The sequence below is a fragment of the Phycodurus eques genome, chromosome 3, assembly GCF_024500275.1.
Source record: "Phycodurus eques isolate BA_2022a chromosome 3, UOR_Pequ_1.1, whole genome shotgun sequence".
In the NCBI taxonomy this organism is placed as follows: Eukaryota; Metazoa; Chordata; class Actinopteri; order Syngnathiformes; family Syngnathidae; genus Phycodurus; species Phycodurus eques.
This window is the reverse complement of record NC_084527.1, coordinates 10,137,597-10,155,705: the sequence shown is the minus strand read 5'-3', so window position 1 is coordinate 10,155,705 and position 18,109 is coordinate 10,137,597. Positions and strand designations below refer to the sequence as shown.

The 18,109-nt window shown below is 42.3% G+C and overlaps 1 protein-coding gene across 11 annotated transcripts in view; it reads right to left on the bottom strand.

Annotated features, from left to right (window-relative positions):
* Positions 1 to 455: 455 nt before the first annotated feature.
* The window catches only part of atxn2 (ataxin 2), a 38,726-nt gene continuing 21,072 nt past the window's right edge, over positions 456 to 18,109 (bottom strand). For 4 of the 11 annotated variants that reach the window (XM_061671968.1, XM_061671973.1, XM_061671962.1 and 1 more), the window contains exons 11-26: positions 17,273 to 17,524; positions 16,248 to 16,433; positions 13,112 to 13,285; positions 12,944 to 13,045; positions 7,683 to 7,753; positions 7,275 to 7,600; positions 7,130 to 7,193; positions 5,997 to 6,146; positions 5,757 to 5,774; positions 5,216 to 5,288; positions 4,918 to 5,111; positions 3,793 to 3,913; positions 3,494 to 3,685; positions 3,205 to 3,416; positions 1,128 to 1,305; positions 456 to 1,061 (exon numbers count right to left, since the gene is read on the bottom strand). In XM_061671968.1, the coding sequence (XP_061527952.1) occupies positions 1,033 to 1,061; positions 1,128 to 1,305; positions 3,205 to 3,416; positions 3,494 to 3,685; positions 3,793 to 3,913; positions 4,918 to 5,111; positions 5,216 to 5,288; positions 5,757 to 5,774; positions 5,997 to 6,146; positions 7,130 to 7,193; positions 7,275 to 7,600; positions 7,683 to 7,753; positions 12,944 to 13,045; positions 13,112 to 13,285; positions 16,248 to 16,433; positions 17,273 to 17,524 (2,342 nt within the window). In that variant the 3' untranslated portion in view covers positions 456 to 1,032. The remainder of the gene's footprint in view (positions 1,062 to 1,127; positions 1,306 to 3,204; positions 3,417 to 3,493; positions 3,686 to 3,792; positions 3,914 to 4,917; positions 5,112 to 5,215; positions 5,289 to 5,756; positions 5,775 to 5,996; positions 6,147 to 7,129; positions 7,194 to 7,274; positions 7,601 to 7,682; positions 7,754 to 12,943; positions 13,046 to 13,111; positions 13,286 to 16,247; positions 16,434 to 17,272; positions 17,525 to 18,109) is intronic. The other 7 variants (XM_061671970.1, XM_061671971.1, XM_061671963.1 and 4 more) reach the window with 4 other exon arrangements.

Below are 18,109 nucleotides of genomic sequence, written 5' to 3'. Positions count from 1 at the left end.
ATTTGATGTACTTGAACAAAACAACAATGGCTAGCCATATATATATATATATATATACACACACACGTGTGTAGACATATGTATACGTTTTTTTAAAAATAATTTCTACAAATCTTTAATAGGTTTTTTACATTTGCCTAAGTAATTTTTCCTCGTAAGATTCTCCAAAAAGTCATCAGTTATATTTGAGAAATTTTGAGAAAAATTTATTTTACCCCAAAAAATAATTTCAATGAGGGGAAAAACTCATTACAAGAATAAAGCGACAATTTGGAAAAGTGGTAATGAGTTTAGTCGTAAGTTTACAAGACAAACAGTAAACAAGTCATTTTACGTGGGGGGGGTCCTGATATTTATCATTTTGTGAGTTTATTTTACACCAATGTAGAATAATGTGAAGAAAAAAACGCAATTTCTTTGCAACATTCATTTCCAAAGAAACACACAGCAGTCAGTTCAGTTTTTAAAACTTTTTTTTATTTTTAAATTTTTTTTTGGCTCATTTTTTTAAATTATTTATATTATCTACAAAGTAAAAGTTTTAACTTAAAAGTTACATTGGGCTTGGGTGAGAGGTGGGTTGTGATCACTGTCATTTCTTCAGGGTTTTTCTTTTTTTTTTTTTCATAAATAAACGCTCATGTTTGTTGTATTTTCCCTGTCGATGGCCATTTTTTAGTTTGGTTAGACATTTGTAGTCTTGTAGCAGCAGCATCAGCAATACAACAGTAACATTAATACTGTTCAAAATGGGTTGCTTTTTTCCCCACCCCCAACACAAGGTGCAGACAAAGTTCCAGTTTAATTCTTCGTTCGTAGATTAGTTTTCTCTTAAAACACATCACTGCATCATCAACCTGTTAACATTCTCTTATTGCCTTGTGTGCGGAAGGAGGGAGGTAAGTGGATGGGAATGGTCAGCTGGAGGACGATGAAATAAGAGAGGAGGAGGAGGAAAGCGATGAAGGACAAAGGAGAACTCCGTTCCTTCGTGAATGATAGTTCCGCTCGCTGGCGCCCTCTTTCTGCCATCTACAGCTGCTGCTGGTGATGAGTCTGCACTGCAAAAGTCACACAAAATCCAAAAGTGAACAAGGCTCAAGATCCAAACAGAGTTGTTTGTTTACCTTGTGGATGCGCCAGGTAGGAGAAGTGTGTGGTGGAAGAGACAGGGATGTGGTTGAGGGCCGTCTGGGCCATGGGGGGCTGCGGGCCGCCCGGCGGGCCCTGGGTGGCCATCAGCATCATCGGGGCGTGGGCGGGCGCCGCGTGGTGTGACGGCACCATGCCTGACTGCATGTGAGCCTGAGACAAACACGCAAACAAAGAGAGTTCACTCCATTTTGTGCCAAGCGTTGCCAGCAAAAATTTGACTAAAAATTCCGCTTCAGACTAGATGACAGCAGTGAACTTGACTACATCCGGCCACCGTCAGTTTATGTGGTGACCTCGCAGTCAAAGTATCTGTTGTGTTTGGCGCTCGCATTTTCCATTTTACGTGCAGGAATTTTGCCTAAGGTCTTTTTTTCTAACCATGGGTCCTACGGCGTGTGTGTAGTCGACTTGGTGAAGCAGCACAATATGTACTATACTGAAGCAGAAGGCGTCGATAACATTGTTTTATAATTACGGTTTGTTTCTATACAGTACAATATTGGATCATCATTTGCGTTCCTTTCAGAGGGGATCAATGATTTGAGATACGAGCGTGGTCATGTGGTTACACTCATGAGGCAAATACCACTATTACAAGGGGGGGAACATTTTTCAAAGATTACAGTTAGATGTGGAAAAGTTGTGTTACGAGCAATAAGTCATTTCGTGAGAAAAATATATTTTAAAATTTATGAAAAATATATCCAAAATTATACGAGGAAAAAACTGAATACAATCACAATTAGCCACATTCAAAAGAAAGAAAAACAGTCAAAAATATGACGAAATAAACGTGATATCACAAGAATATCATCATTTTACAAGAACATTTTTTTTTTAATAATGAGAATAAAGTCAATTTGACTAGAGCAGTCATAATATTACAAGTAAAAAAAAAAAACTCGAGAAGGCAGATAAAAAAAAATAATTTTTTTTTTAATAAATATAAGAAAACGAGTAATTAAAATAAAAATATTACAAAGGACAAGGTGTAAATATCACAAGGATAACATTATATAAGAAAAAAATTGGGATTATTTAATATGAGAATAAAGTCAATATGAGAAAAAGAATTGGACAAGAACAAGCCGGGACAATGGAAGGCAGCGGGCCAGCCAATCTGCACTTGAAGTGCGTCTTTTCCTCTTTCCTTCCTTTCTCTTCAAAACATCCCTCGTGAGCGCTCTTGCCAACCCGCGGAAGGTCGACCCGTCTGCCTTGTTTTTTTTCCTCTCTTTTTTTTTTTCCCTATGTTGTTTCCCTGTAGATTCCACCTGTTAGATGTAATTACATTTTTCATAAAATTCACTACGTGCATTGTTGTGGGTGTTTGGGTTCAAGGAACGAAACCTCTGGCCGTCTAGAACTCTTATCAAAACTTTAGAAAGTGTAGCAACCTTCAGATTACGAGACTGATAAAAAGCTTTCTCGTCACTTTCCCTAAATTTTACCCACATAAAAAGTGATGTGGTGCCCCCTTTTACTAGATAAAATAGTTTGATTTATAACGCTGTAATTTAAAATTACGCTAAACCGGAAGTAACGCAGGTGTCGCTTCCAGCTCATTCTTTTCTCCTAAATTAATTACATTTTCATTTAACCCGTATACGCTACAAGGTCATAAAGGAAAAAAAATACTGCAATGCATTTTATACGTGCTCTATCATGTGACTACAAAAATGTCAAGGAAAAGCGCACAAGAACAACTGAAATTTATTTAGGGTTAGTCAGTGGCACTTGGAATGGCAGTTTGAATGTGGTTGGTTAATTTTGAACACAGCCACATCCCAGATATAAGAGGGTGTGCGCACTTAATTAACATTAACTCAGTTTTACATCCCCTTTGGAGAATCATTTTTTCAGGTCGTTCAGGTTATAGTTCACAATGGTGGAAAAGGTTTTTGAAATGATTTATCTTGGTGTTTTTTTTTTTGTAAAATCACAAAAACCTGGCATATGAACAGGTGTGTAGGACTTTTGATATCCACTGTATAATTCCCTCAGGATTCTTCTTTTGACTACTGTTTGTCTTGTGTGCTTGCTGGTTACCTGCTGCACGTGGGCCATGTGGTTGGGGTTGTATCCATGCTGCACCTGCTGCGGGTGGATGTAGACTGTCTGCTGTGCCGACGGGAAGGACGCCTGTGGAGACTGCGGGTTGGGGCCCGGCGTCATGGAAGGCGGCGTGGGGGCCAAAGCGGAGTACATGGGCTGCTGGGATTGGTTGGCCAAGTGGATAGCTTGGGCGGCGGCCGCGGCAGCTGACGAGAAAGACAAAAGCGGCGTTAATGAACAACGCAAAAGTTAAGGAGCTCTCGGAATGTGCCGGTGTGGTCACCCGCTGCCGCCTGAGGGTGCTGCGGGTGCTGCACAGGGCTGGCGGCCGGGTGGTTGGGTGGGCCTCCGTGCTGGGGCGGGCCCCCCTGCTGCGCTTGGCCTGTGGGCGTGGCGGAGGGCTGAGGGTGCTGCTGGTGGGGATGCAAGGTGGCGCTCGGGTGTGGGTACTGCTGGGGCATGGGGCCAGGAGACACTAAGCAACAGGGGCAGCAAAACAAACAACAACAACAAAAAAAGAGGGCGGCATGAGACAACGCAGTCAAGATGCATTGTGGCACGTGGGGAGGGGGCGGGACATACCATACATGGTGTGCGTCTGCTCTGGGTACTGATTGGTGGAGGACGACACCAGGCTGGGCTGGCCGTGGGGCGCCATCATGCGGGCGCTGCCCTGCATCACAGGACTGAACACGTGCTGTGCCTGCAACACACAAAATGCTTACTGGGATGGAAATCAGATGCAACAGAAGGGCTGCAATTAACAATTATTCTAACAATCAATTAAAAGTCTATTTTTGCTATTAATTGATGAATCTGAATAGAAAAACACATTTCCATACCTTTATTCAAAAGTAGGACTATTCAAATAGACAGTGCAGAAAATGCCCAAACCAACTGCTTTTGAATTGGTCACTGGTTTGGTCAGAAACGTCAGAAAATAGGCAAAGATGTTGATCATTGCTTTACAAAGTGAAAGATGTTTGAAAATGTCGTAATCTGATGCAACACAAAGATAGTTAGCCTGGTTTATTATTATAATAAATATAATTATACACTGTATGGATAGTAGCTCTTAGAGTGTATTATAAAAAGGTAGAAGGGTCTTCCTGATTTTTGGGGCTGATTTTGGGTGTGCGTATTATATTCAAGAGCATATTTGAGAAATTACGGTGTTTTTCTGAGAATAATTTATTGAGGTAAATAAGGGAAATTCTACAAGAAATCTAAAATTTTAGAGAGAGACAGAGAGAGAGAGAGAGAGCGCGAGAGATCCAGAAAGAGAAAAGGTTTCCTAGTTTGGTGGCACAAACATTACCTGGCTGTCCCAGACGCAAGCATTCCCTCCTCCTGTGATTTTTGTTTTTAATTTTAGGAATACAGTAATCCCTCGCTTATCACGAGTGTTATCTTCCGGACCAGCTCCACAATAGGTGAAATCCGCGAAGAAGCAACTACATTTCTTTGATCGTTTATCCATATTTTAAAGGTGTATGAACTTCCCCAGACTCTTATTAATCTTCTCCACACCCCGAGTAACCTCTACCATACTCTTAAAAACACTTGAAAGGTTAACCGTGATATAGCCAGGGAACACTGTATTATGAAAAAATATCAGTGACGTCAGCAGCAACTAGCTGACATTTAGTCGACAAAAATCTGGTGCAACCATTATGGTCTGTGTATAAATGCTTCATATAAACCGACCTGAGACTGGTAATGTGGCATCTGCTGAACCAGCTGCTGACTGGGGAACTGCTGCGGGCTGCACGTGAAGTACTGGGCGGAGTAGGCCGGGCTCTGCGTGATGATCGGCGGCCCCGCTGCTGTGGCCGGGTGCATGAGGGTGGGCGTGCCCGGCGGGTGGTGTTGGTCCGACCTGCCCTGCGTCATGTTGGGCACTGGCCGAGTAAAAGAAGAAGATGGAGCCGCTCGGCATTGGAATATCACACGAGATTTATTTTCTGGTTATGAGCCATGAGGAGGGAAAGCAGGCTGTTCTCACCTTTACCTGGTCTGTACGGTTTAGACTGGTTGACAGTCATATGCGGCATCTGGACCTGGTACATCGCTGGAGACTGCACGGGAAGGACAAACGAGATGGAGGGAATTCTTCATGTGTTTATTTTATAGTAAATCAGTTAACATCACATTTTAGTAAGTCTTACAAAAAAAAAAAAAAAAAAAAAAAAAAAAAAAAAAAAACATTTTACTTTTTTCTTAACACTACATAAAAGACAAGCATGTCAGACTGTAGGCTTCATCTTACCTGGACTTGCATGCATTTTCTACTTTTTGTGTGCGTGTTTTTAAACCCTTCCCTGTCACTAAACCCCATGCACTTCTATTACTGCAGCAGAAATAAACCCCTAGCGGCTTGAAAATTATAGCTGTAAGAGATGAATTGCAATAAGAAGTTGGCAAACCAACATCTGAATGCGTTAAAACTGACAAGCAAGCAAAACATCCCAAAGCTAATTTGGCCTAGACAAAAAAATAATAATAAAAGGATAAAGAAATGGAAATTTAAGGAAAAATTCACAAACCTTCCATATTATGCTTTTCTAATGGAGAGAGAGAGAGGGGGGGAGAGAGAGAGAGAGAGCGAGAGAGAGGATGAGGAGCAGGGGGAAGAAAAGGAAAAATGCATGTCTTTACATGTGTCTGATGTTGGATCACCAAGTTGTTCTTAAAGCAACATGATACATCACATAATTTACACTAAGCGGGACATTCATGTCAAAGGCGTCGCACGCGTGTCGGCTACAAAGAGGTGAGCATCGCACCTGTACGCCGGGACTAACTGGTGTGAGGGGATACATCTGGGGGAAGCACACCGGCTGGCCGTAGACGGTGGGGGGCTGCTGGACCACAATGGAGGGGCTGGGCTGGCCCTGAGGTCGCGGGGGTGTCGGGGTGTTGGGTGGTTTGGGCTGCTGGGAGAGAGATGGCAAGAGACCAGACAACGTTCCATTACAAATTTCCACCCATTTCCTCAAATAATGGCCTCTGCGCCAATAGATGACAAGCCACAATTCTTCACTGGGTTTGTGGTTCACTTGAATAAAGTAATTGACATACCTCAATAGTGTTTTTAATAAGACAAACAGCACACCATTGTATTACGCTTTAACAACCATACAGTAACACCATAATAAAATAGAATGCAAATAAACAGCAACATCGATGCAATTTGTTAGGCAGTCTATGGCAATTTGCATTGTGAGTTAGCATTACGCTAGCAGGGCCCGTCTTTAGACAGGTGCTTGGCTATTTTAAATACACGAAGTATAGTTTGACAGTCAAATTCAAGCAGGCGTGCCAATAAACAGCTTTTAGCCTCACTGTGGAAGAATTGCTCACTAGCTGCCCAACTTCTGCTTATTGCGAAGTGAGCTGAGTTTAACTCGCTGCTACCAGCTAGCGTTTGTATCGAAAATGTTTTGCATGTAAGTCAAAGCAAAGCAAAGCCGAGCAGCCGGAGAAACTTTTGTTTGTTTTCATTTCAGTTTTTTAGTATTAAGTAGTATTATAAGTATTTCAATGCGTTCCTGTTGGATGTATTTTGTGTAGGCGCACACTACATCTCCACATTTGACAGGAGGATTTCGTTTTGTGCCGACTTCATCAGGTGCTGTAGCACAAATAAAACAACCCCAATGCAATCCTGGTGTGCGCCGTCTTACTTGAAAAAGGTACCGGTACAAAATAAAAAAAAAATTATATTTCATATTCACTTCATTGAAATATCAGTTGTGAAAATGTATTAATCATTATTTAATAGTATCTTTAACACATATTACATTATTATAATCATATATTTATATACTGATATAGAAATAAATGTGGCAAGGTCACAATATGAAGAAATAAAGTTTTTGTGTTGTTGGTGTCTATTCTAGAGGTGGGCTGCTCTCACCTGCGTGTTGAACCTCGGCTTGAACTCGTTGGCGTTGGGGTTTAAGGTGGACTTTCTCACTTGACTGCGAGAAGAAAACCACATTAAGTTCATCATTGGCATTATTTAACTGTTCCGAAAGCCACCTCCATACGACCTCACTCACTCTTGTACCGCCTCCTTCTTGTCCTCCTTCTCTTCATGCTTGGGTCCTCCAAAAGTAGACATGGCTGTCGTCTGAACACCTTGCGAGGTCACATCCAGCCCCACCCTCTTCTGCTCTGGGCCCGAAGGAGACGGGGACAGCGCGGCGGGGCTGCCGGGCTTACTCGTGTTGATGGCGCCCGTGGACGGGGTGCCACCGCCGTGCTCTTCAGGGCCTGTTGCGGCTTTGTCCAAGGAGGCAAGGTCGGTAGGCTTGTCCGCAGAGTCTCTTGGAGGCTTGGTGATCATGTGGTCGAAGGCAGGGTCAGAGTTAGAACTAGACTGCAGCTGAAGAATGAAGGACCAACCAAGAGTTAAAGGTGGCATGGAAAATGGACAGTGATTCAGAATTGCGCTAAAAGACACTCACCCTAAAATCTTCACTAAATTTCTTTAAATTGTCAAGTTGTTTCCTGTGGTCAGGTGCCAAGGAGGGGGGACCTGTGAAGGGAGGAAAGATAATTTAGGGCAGTGTTTCCCAACCGGTCACAAGAAGTAACGTAATTTCACGTGTATATTGCACACACATGTATAATACGCACCCCCAAAGTTGACCTCAAAATTCTGGAAACCCCTTCTATCCGTGTATAATGCATTTTTACAATGCACGATTTTGCTTCTACCCATATGATCAAAACGAAGTGTTATGTATTTTGTTCATTTTTTCAAATAATTATTCTGAAGCACTTTATTTGAACACGTAATACTTTTTATTTACTTCCTCTTATTTTGAAATTCACAGCTCCACTTTTATTTAGTGAATGAGAAAACACAGTTGTGCTCATATGTTTGATTACCCAGGCAGAATTTGTAAGCTGGGTACAATTCTTTAAAGAAAACATGAAGGGCCAGGCGAAACACATTTTGTTTTATTTTAATGGGATTCAAACTAAACTGTCAAGCATTTCAGAAAAGCATTATCATCAAACAAAACATAACGATAAAGAAATTAATGATGGTTGTTGTTCAGTCAGTTGTATTTAAAAAAAACAATATTTCACAAATTCTGCCAGGGTATGTAAACTTATGAGCACAACTGTACATATTATGCAGTCATAAGTAGCCCTGTCATATTGGAATGAAAGTGAAGGCTACACCTTTTTCATAGCCTCTAGGTGGCGCTGGCATATTAGAATGAAAGTGTACACCTCTCTTATAACCTCTAGGTGGTGGTGGCATATTGGAATGACTGTGTACTGCTTTTTCATAAACTCTGGCTATATAAATGTATACTCTGGTGGCATACATTTATAAAATGGGAAAGTCTTTTTCATTTTCCCCTATAACCATGTATAATGCACACCATTGATTTTTGATACGTTATTTTGGGGAAATGTGCATTATATGAGAAATTACAGTATATAGACTGAAATAATCATCTCAGTTTACTCACAAATTTAGTCTGGGACTATTTAGCTAAATACAAAGCTATTAATTATGTTGTATGAATGGCAACAGGTTGATTGCACCTTCTTTCATCTAACGGAGGATCATTTAATTGTGCTGCCTTACACTAGACGTTGCAGGCATAGATACAGTCCCCTCCAAAAGTATTGGAACAGCAAGGTCAATTCCTTTGTTTTTGTTGTATACTGAAGACATTTGGGTTTCAGATAAAAAGATGAATATGAAACAAAAGTTCAGAATCCCAGCTTTTATTTGATGGTATTTAAAGCTAGATGTATTAAACAACTCAGGACAGAGCACATTTTGTTTGAACCCACCCATTTTTCAAGTGAGCAAAGGTATTGGAACATGTGACTGTTTCTAGTTGCTCAGGTGTTGCCTTTTAGATTGATTGCTTAAACATTAGATAGTGCTTGTTTTTGACTGAGTTGCACCTGTGAAAACTGCATTTGCTATTAAACATGAAGACCAGAGAGCTGACTATGGGAGAAAAGCAAACAATTTTGAAGGTGAGAGAATAGGGGAAATCGATCAGAGCTATTGCACAAACATTGGTCATAGACAATACAACAATTTGAAATGTCCTGAAAAAGAAAGAAACTACTGGTGTATTGAGCAACAGACATCGAACAGGTCGGCCAAGGCTATCAACAGCAGCTGATGACAGAAACGTGAGAGCTGTGAAGAAACACCCAAAGACAACAATCAGTGATATCACTGCCAACCTCCACAGGGCAGGGGTGAATGTATCACAATCCACTGTTCGAAGAAGACTTCGAGAGAATAAATATAGAGGCCATACCACAAGAAGCAAACCACTCATCAGCAAAGAGAATCTGAAGGCCAGAGTGGATTTTGCAAAGAAGTACAGAGATGAGCCACAAAGGTTTTAGAACAAAGTTTTATGGCCTGATGAGACCAAGATTAACCGCTACCAAAGTGGCGGAAAGGCCAACGTATGGAGAAAGAAAGGATCTGCTTATGATCCAAAACACACAAGCTCATCTGGTGAAGCATGGTGGAGGTAATGTCATGACTTGGGCTTGCATGGCTGAATTTGAAGTTAGTTCATTCTGTGTTGTGTAATAATCCCTGACATTGCTCCGTTTAAAATGTTGCTTAAACGTAAGAGTAGTAATTGTGGATCTCCGCTCTAGAGGTGGGTAGAGAAGCCAAATATTGTACTCAAATAAGAGTACTGTTACCTGACAATAATGTGACACAAGTAAAAAGTAGGCCTCCAAAAAAAATAAGTGTAAAAAGTATACAGTGAAATAATTACTCAAAAACTGAGTAACTTCTGATGTTTTTAACCACAGAATGAACATCAATTTAAAAACATTACAAAATAAAATGTGAATGTGCAAATTGTGATGTTGCTATATTGGTGTATGCAATTTACTGCAGTGTTTTCTCAAGTTATAAGTGAGCTGAAATATCTACGTTTGGGCAGACAGTGCCACTAAAATACTACAATACATGAAAGCTGTTATTTATCTTCATCGAAATGTAAACGAGTTGCCTTCATAGTGACGACGACCTCCGCAACATGGCCGCCACGAAGACACAACGATCACCGGGTCTGGCTTATCTAGTGTTAATACCTATGCCCGGGAAGCCCAATAGAAGACGTTGTTTGAGGTCATGTGGCTTTGTCGTTCGATTGGTGATCTAGACTTAAACGTCACTAGCGCTTAAATGGGATTAGCGCAAACAGCGCTCAATGCGAAAGTAGAAATCTCATGCACGAAGTAGTTGATAAATAAGCAATAATTGATAACAGTATCGAGCGACATTTAGATCTTTGTAACGGAGTAAAAGTATTGCTACTTCTTAACAGCAGAAGAGGCGGAAGTTTTTTTTCCTGGTCTCGTCAACTCCTGTGACTTAAACAAAGCGGAGGTCACGCGCGCTCAGGTGGAAACTCACCAATGCGCTCCCATATTAGTCCGCCGCGGAGGAATATTCACAATTACATCTGTGTGTGGATGTGTAGAATGGATCTAGCTGCCAGCGTTCAAGGTGTACTAAACAGCCTATGATGATGATGACAGCGACGGCAACCACCCCCCCCCCCCCCCCCCCCCCCACGAAAACTCATCGGCTCTATACGATTCACGTAAATGGCCTATTTTGAGTTCGGAACGGGTTAATTTCATCGAAAGGCGACTGATTTGCATGTATGAGTAAAGGCCTGGAAAAGCATTTCAAATGAAGAATGCAACAGTCTGGTGAAGCCAATGGGTCGCAGGCTTGATGCAGTTATTGCATGCAAGTGTCACCAAATATTAAATGCAATCTCAGGTCTGAATGACTACAGGCATGTCGCCCTGACATCTGTGGTCATGAAGTCCTTTGAACGCCTCGTGCTAGACCACCTCAAGAGCGTCACAGGTCCCCTGCTGGACCCCCTGCAGTTTGCCTACCGAGCAAACAGGTCTGTGGATGACACTGTAAACATGGGACTGCACTTCAATCTAGAACACCTCGAAGGCGCGGTTGATCTATGCAAGGATCCTGTTCATGGACTTCAACTCTGCGTTCAACACCACCATCCCCATCTGTAGTGGATTTACAGCTTCCTGGAGACACAGCATGTGAGGCTGGGGGACACCACCTCATCTACACGCACCAGGGTGCCCCAGGGATTTTTCCTCTCTCCGCTGCTCTTCTAGCTCTACACGAATGACTGCACCTTAACGGACCTGGCTGTCAAATTCCTGAAGTTTGCAGACGAAACCAGTCATCGGCCTCATCAAAGCCGGTGATGAGTCTGCATATCGACAGGAAGTGGAGTGGCTGGAGCTGTGGTGTAGCCGACACAACCTGGAGCTGAACACGCTCAAGACTGTAGAGATGATCGTGAACTTCAGGAGGCATCCTTCATCTCACGCTGTCAAACTGCCCTGTGTCAACTGTCGAACCTTCAAGTTCCTGGGAATTATAGTCTCTCAGGACCTGAAGTGGTAGACCAACATCAACTCCATCCTCAAAAAGGCCCAGCAGAGGATGTACTTCCTGTCACAGGAGCTGTTGAGGCAGTTCCACACAGCAGTCATCAAATGAGTCCCGTGTTCATCCATCACATTCAGTTTGGTGCTGCCACAAAAAAGGACAAACTCCGACTGCAACGGACAATCAAAACTGCTGAAAAAATTGTCAGTACCCCCCTACCCACTCTTGAGGACTTGCATGCTGCCAGAACTAAGACAAGAGCATGCAAAATCACCACCTCTTCCAGATCCTTCCCTCAGGTAAGCGCTATTGGGCAACCGTGGCCCAATGGTGGGCCACCGTGGCCCACCATGTGGCCCAATGGTGGGCAACCGTGGCCCACCATGTGGCCCAATGGTGGGCAACCGTGGCCCACCATGTGGCCCAATGGTGGGCAACCGTGGCCCACCATGTGGCCCAATGGTGGGCAACCGTGGCCCACCATGTGGCCCAATGGTGGGCAACCGTGGCCCACCATGTGGCCCAATAGTGGGCAACCGTGGCCCACCATGTGGCCCAATGGTGGGCAACCGTGGCCCACCATGTGGCCCAATGGTGGGCAACCGTGGCCCACCATCTGGCCCAATGGTGGGCAACCGTGGCCCAATGGTTAAGATTATCTATCGCCAGCCACCGTGGGGGACCTAGGTTCAAAACCCCGACTGGACCATCCGCCAACATCCCCCGGAGTCACGGCTGTGGTGTCCTTGAGCAAGACACTGATACCACAAAATGCTCCCCGGGCGCTTCAGCTGCCACCTGCTCCAGTGTGTTCCACTAACATGTGTATGTGTTCACTGTGATGGGTAAAATGCAGAGAACAAATTCCACTCTCCGTACTGTGTTTTTATGCCTCAAAAGGTATTTTCTGTCAAATGGCTGTTTGTTGTCGTACTAGAGCGACTGCAACTACAGGAGACATGTTCCTCGTGTGTTTTTCACATACTTGGCAAATAAAGATGATTCTGATATTCATCTTTTGATCTGAAACCCAAATGTCTTCAGTATACCACAAAAACAAAGGAATTGACCTAGCTGTTCCAATACATTTCGAGGGGACTACAAATGAAGAAAGTTATTTGGAAGAATATACACAACAATGTTCAAACCAATTAAGTGAAATTGGATAATTTCCAGTGGTTGGTAATAACTGCTTTAGATTAGCCATCAAACTACAAAAAACAACTTGTCCAGTTTCACTGTTTCAAGGCTATTAGGACTTTGGAGTACCTTTACACACAGATCTGATGATACTGGACGAACTGTCCTTCATGCCGTCTTTGTTGGCTTTGGGGGATGTTTGTCTCGTCTCCTGGACACGACTTTCTTTAACTGTAACAATTATATGTGACATACAAGATAAAGCAGTCTTGACAGTTACTAAACTTGGAGCCTTACCATCTCCTGTCAGAGAGGCAAGCGTATTGGGGGCAGGGCTCGCAGCAGTCGGGGAGGAAGCGGACATCGGTGCAGCAAAAGACTCTGGAGGAGTTGTTCCTGTCTGAGACAGAGAAGAGGAGGAAGGGGAGGCTCCACCCATATTGCTCTGACGTGGGGAGCGTGGCCTGTGAGCTGACGAGGAAGAAAAGAAAAAAAAAAAAAAAAGACATTTTTAAGTTATGACCACATGTAAACTAAATTATTCCCCACTATAGGGTCAAAGAAATCTTTACCCACACCAATTCCATCAGTCCACATGAAAATGTTGTCACAGGCTGTCAAGCACATGACAAAGAAACAGGAGGCACTATATACTCTGATGCCCATCCATCCATTTTATATAGACGGGCCCTATGTTGGGACTGATTGCCAGACAACTAAAACTTGAACATAGAACCTCATAACTGTGAGGCAAACAAGCTAACCACTACGCCGCTATGCTGCCATTATATGAAAATTAACACTCCTATTAAGATGCGGGTCTAATTGACTTGTTTTAAAGTAAAGCTAAGCAAATGTATTTATATAGCGCATTTCATACACAAGGTAACTCAATGTGCTTTACATGATTAAAATCATTTTTAAAAAAAAGAAAAAAAACAGCCTTTAAACATTTAAAACAAAGAAAAAAATAAAATAAACTCAAAGTACAATTAAAAACAGCGTACAGTGCAAGAAATATCATTTAAAAGTCAAAATACTCTAAAAAGTCTGAGAAAAATAAATAAAAGAAATACAAAAAAATTTTTTTTAAAAAGAGTTTTTAACCTGGACTTAAAAACATTCACAACTTGGGGCTGACGTCACTTCGGTTGGCAACTTATTCCATTTGTGTGCAGCATAATAGCTAAATGCTGCTTCACCATGTTTGCTTTGGACTCTGTGCTCCACTATTTGACCTGAGTCTGTCGATCTCCGAGCCGTACTGGGTTTATATTCCATTAGCATTTCCTTCATGTATTCAGGACCTAAACAGTTTAGTGATTTATAGACCAATAGCAGAACTTTAAAATCTATTCTAAAGCTGACTGGGAGCCAGTGTAAAGACTTTAGAATTGGAGTAATATGCTCTGACCTCTGTTCTGGTTAGAACCTGAGCTGCAGCTGTTTAATGCTCTTTTTGGGGAGTCCAGTCAGAAGACCATTATAATAGTCTAGTCTACTTGAGATAAAAGCATGGATGAGCTTCTCCTGGTCTGCTTGGCACATGCAAGCCTTCACTCTGGATATGTTCTTCAGATGGTAGACGACAGTTTTAGTAATTGTTTTGATATGACTGTTGAAAGTCAGGTCGGACTCTATCAGTACACCAAGGTTTCGGACTTTGGTTTTTAAGGCGAGTGACTCCAGGTATTTACTAACAGCAATTCTCTTTATTGCCAAAAACAATTATCTCACTTTTGTTGTGGTTTAACTGAAGGGAATTTTGGCTCATCCAGTTATTTTTAGACTGACAACATTGAACTGCAGTCATCTGGAGACCATTGCTAGATATAACTGTGTGTCATCTGCATAGCTATGATAGTCAAAATTAAAGTTCTGAAGAATTTGACCCAAGGGTAGCATATACAGGCTGAACAGGAAGGGTCCAAGAACTGACCCTTGAGGGACCCCATAGGTCATTGCCATTCGATGAGATTGCAGGCTTCCAATGGTTACAAAATAACTCCTGTCCTCCAGGTAGGACCTAAACCATTTAAGGACTGTTCTGTTTAGTCCTACCCACGTTTCCAACCTGTTCAGTGGTATATTATGATCTACCGTATCAAAAGCTGCACTCAGATCCAACAAAACCAGAATTGCCGAGTCAGTATTCAACCTTATATCATGTAGCTCTTTGATAAGAACATATTCTGTAGTGTGATGAGTTCGAAAACCGGAAAATTTGACAAAAGTTTATTTAAGTTCAAGAAATTGCTGAGTTGATGTAGTGGCTTAATAAAGTGCTTGCTTTACAACAGTCATGACATACGAGGTTTCGATGCGTAAGAATAAATTTGTCACATGGCACAAGGCGAGACGAGACGTTCAGTTACCGCCGTACTTACGGTTTTACATTTTTTTTACATTTATGACCAAGAAGGGTTTTCCATACAAATATTTACCTTAAGTAGTTACGACAGACTTCAGACTTGCGAACAAATTCAAGTAAGGTCGACAACTCCCTGTTTAAATATTGATTGAAACTGAGTATTTTGTAATGAGATAAATTATATTAAATTGAGATTTGTTTTCATTTCTGACACTTTTGGGTAACAGATTAAATTGATCCAGGAACATTATGCTTAGTAAGGACGTAAAAGAAAGTTAAAGGATTTTTTAAAAATGTGCCACTTGTTTTTGTTCCCGCCGCTAAGGATAAGTTGCTCTCTGCGGCTGGTCATGACAGACTAATTTTTCTTAAGGCTGTGTCCACACAAGTTTAAGGGTATCTTCAAAGGTTTTCTTTATCATTTCTATGTTTCGTCCACATGGAACTGGCATTTTGGGAGCCAGAATAGGATAATTTTAAAACCAGTTCCAAGAGTGAATAAATGTGAAAAAGCTGCCCTTGCCTTTCCGTGTTTCCAACACATATGCATCTTTACTGAGAGGATGACATGGTAAGCCCAGTTCCAGCAACAACAGCAGCAACACTGGGTCACCATGTTGCGTTCATGCTGCAGAAGCTCCTGAGGAGCCCGATATGGCTTTTCTTTGCTTGCTTGCTTGGCATTCTCTGCCACTGTTGTATGCTTACATCGTCTGTGCGTGAACACATGCATTTCTTGAAATGATTACATGTTTACTGCAAACTTTAAAAACCGAAAAAAAAAAACATCAGCTCAATTTCCGTGTGGACATTGCCTAAATCTGAAGTGATTTTGATCCAATGTACAACAATTAAGGACTAATACTGGATTTATATGACATCGCATGTTAAACATGTATCATTATACTTTGTTTCATGGAAAGGTATGTTAACACTGCATGATATGCTGCTTGCTGGTCTTCCTCGCTGAACTCAGGAAGAAAAGGAACATTTGCACATTTCTGTATACTAATAGAGATAAGTTTGCTGACATCATGGCTGAAGACCATTAAAAGTGTCTACCTCCACTAACGACAGAAGACCAAGTTCCTCCCGAGGAGTTGCCTCTGTTGGACGGAGTCACTGGGACCTCTCCAGGGGCATTGTGAGAAATTAGATCAACTCCTGGTGGCATCCCAGTGGTCCTGCTGGGAGGTACTCTGTGAGCACGGGGCGTCCTCTGGGATTTCGGAGACATCCGTGGTGGACCTACAAGGACAGAAGATAAAAGACATTTGAGAGAAGAAATCATGAGTCAAACACAGTTACACAGGGATGGCTGGACATGCTTGTTAGTAGCAGATATGAGATCAAACCAAACACGCACACCAAACATCTCAAACTGCAGCCAAGTGAACAAAGAGGGGAACGTGGGAAGTTGGAGGGGAAAAGGTGAGGTGGTATTGAACAGATTCAATGACAAGCAGCATTTGTGCAGCTTAAGAACTAGTGACCCCTCAGTGCAAAGTACTGACAGAACTGGGGCAGAAAATAAGATTCACAAACCAGTCACACTGGTAAATCCCTAGTCCATGGATGACATGGAACATGCTCAAGGGGGGGGGGGTCGCAGACACATTATTTGCAACTTTAAGGAAATCAATCAATTTATTTACAAATTAAGTCAGAAATTCAGTGTCACTCGCTGCATTGATTTGTCATTACGGATGCATCAGATCCCACCTGCCTGGCATTCATATGGGTAAAGATGCGTACATGTATTTTCACAGGAGTTATGCATTTTAAAATAAGCCTTAAATTAAGTGCACAGTTTAGCTTTACTCTGAAATGAAACACTGTCTAGGAGATCACTGTCCCATTGTTGTTATGGGTAATTTAGGTAATGTGTTGCAAATCATTCCACAGAAAGCACTTCATCTTACACTATGTTCCACACTAGACCTGGGCAAATTTACTTTTGAAAGCAGTTAACATATTAACTTTTAGGACATGTTAAGCCAGGAGTTAGGCGTCACTATGGTTAAGACCAATCCATCCACCTTCAACTCATGCCTTTGCCCAGGTCTACGCCACACGGATGTGGGTACCTTCTGAAGACATGCGTTTGGGCAGAGTGGAGGCCGTCGACGAGGGCCCGTGGACAGGAAAGGGAGATGAGGAGGAAGAGGAGGAGGAGGGATAGGATGAATGAGAGTGTGGCCTGGAAGGTCGAGAGGGGGGTCTGGAGGGTGGCCTGGTGGGCGTGGTGGCCCGAGGAGGCAGGGAGGAGGGGCCGGACTGGTAGCGAGGGAGGGGACGGGAGGAAGGAGATGGACAGGGTGAGGGCCAATGGGATGAACCTAAAAGAGGGAAGGACAAATGATCAAGGATGTCACACAGCGGACAATAAGCAACTCAAATGGAAAAAGTAGAGTAGAACAAACATAAGCGCACATGCCATTCATTAATTAACATAACACAGAACAGCAAGGGTTTCAAATAATGATATACCGACCAAAAAGGCATTCCTAAAATAACTGCAGCACAAACACTTCTAACGAGAAATACATCGACGTAGTAGACTGTCATAATGTATCCAACTGGGCATATTCCCTTTGACAATTTGCCGAAACTGAAAAGGGGTGATATCTTCTTTAGCCCATGATGAGACCTAGAACCCTAGAATTCCAAATAAAGGTGATCTGTGGTCTGCACACAACAATATATCTGCAGTAACCAATGTAAGTCTGGTGGGATAAAATAAGACAAACTGACCTGCTGCTGTGGCCCTCTATAGGGCAAGAAACCATATTTATAATTTAAAGTTGGGTAGAAATGAATGCCAGACCCTTCACAATAAAGGCAGTAGAAACAATCAATGTAATACATACTGACAAAGTGAGATCACAGATGCGCACACTGTTCCATGCATGCTACAGTTCAGG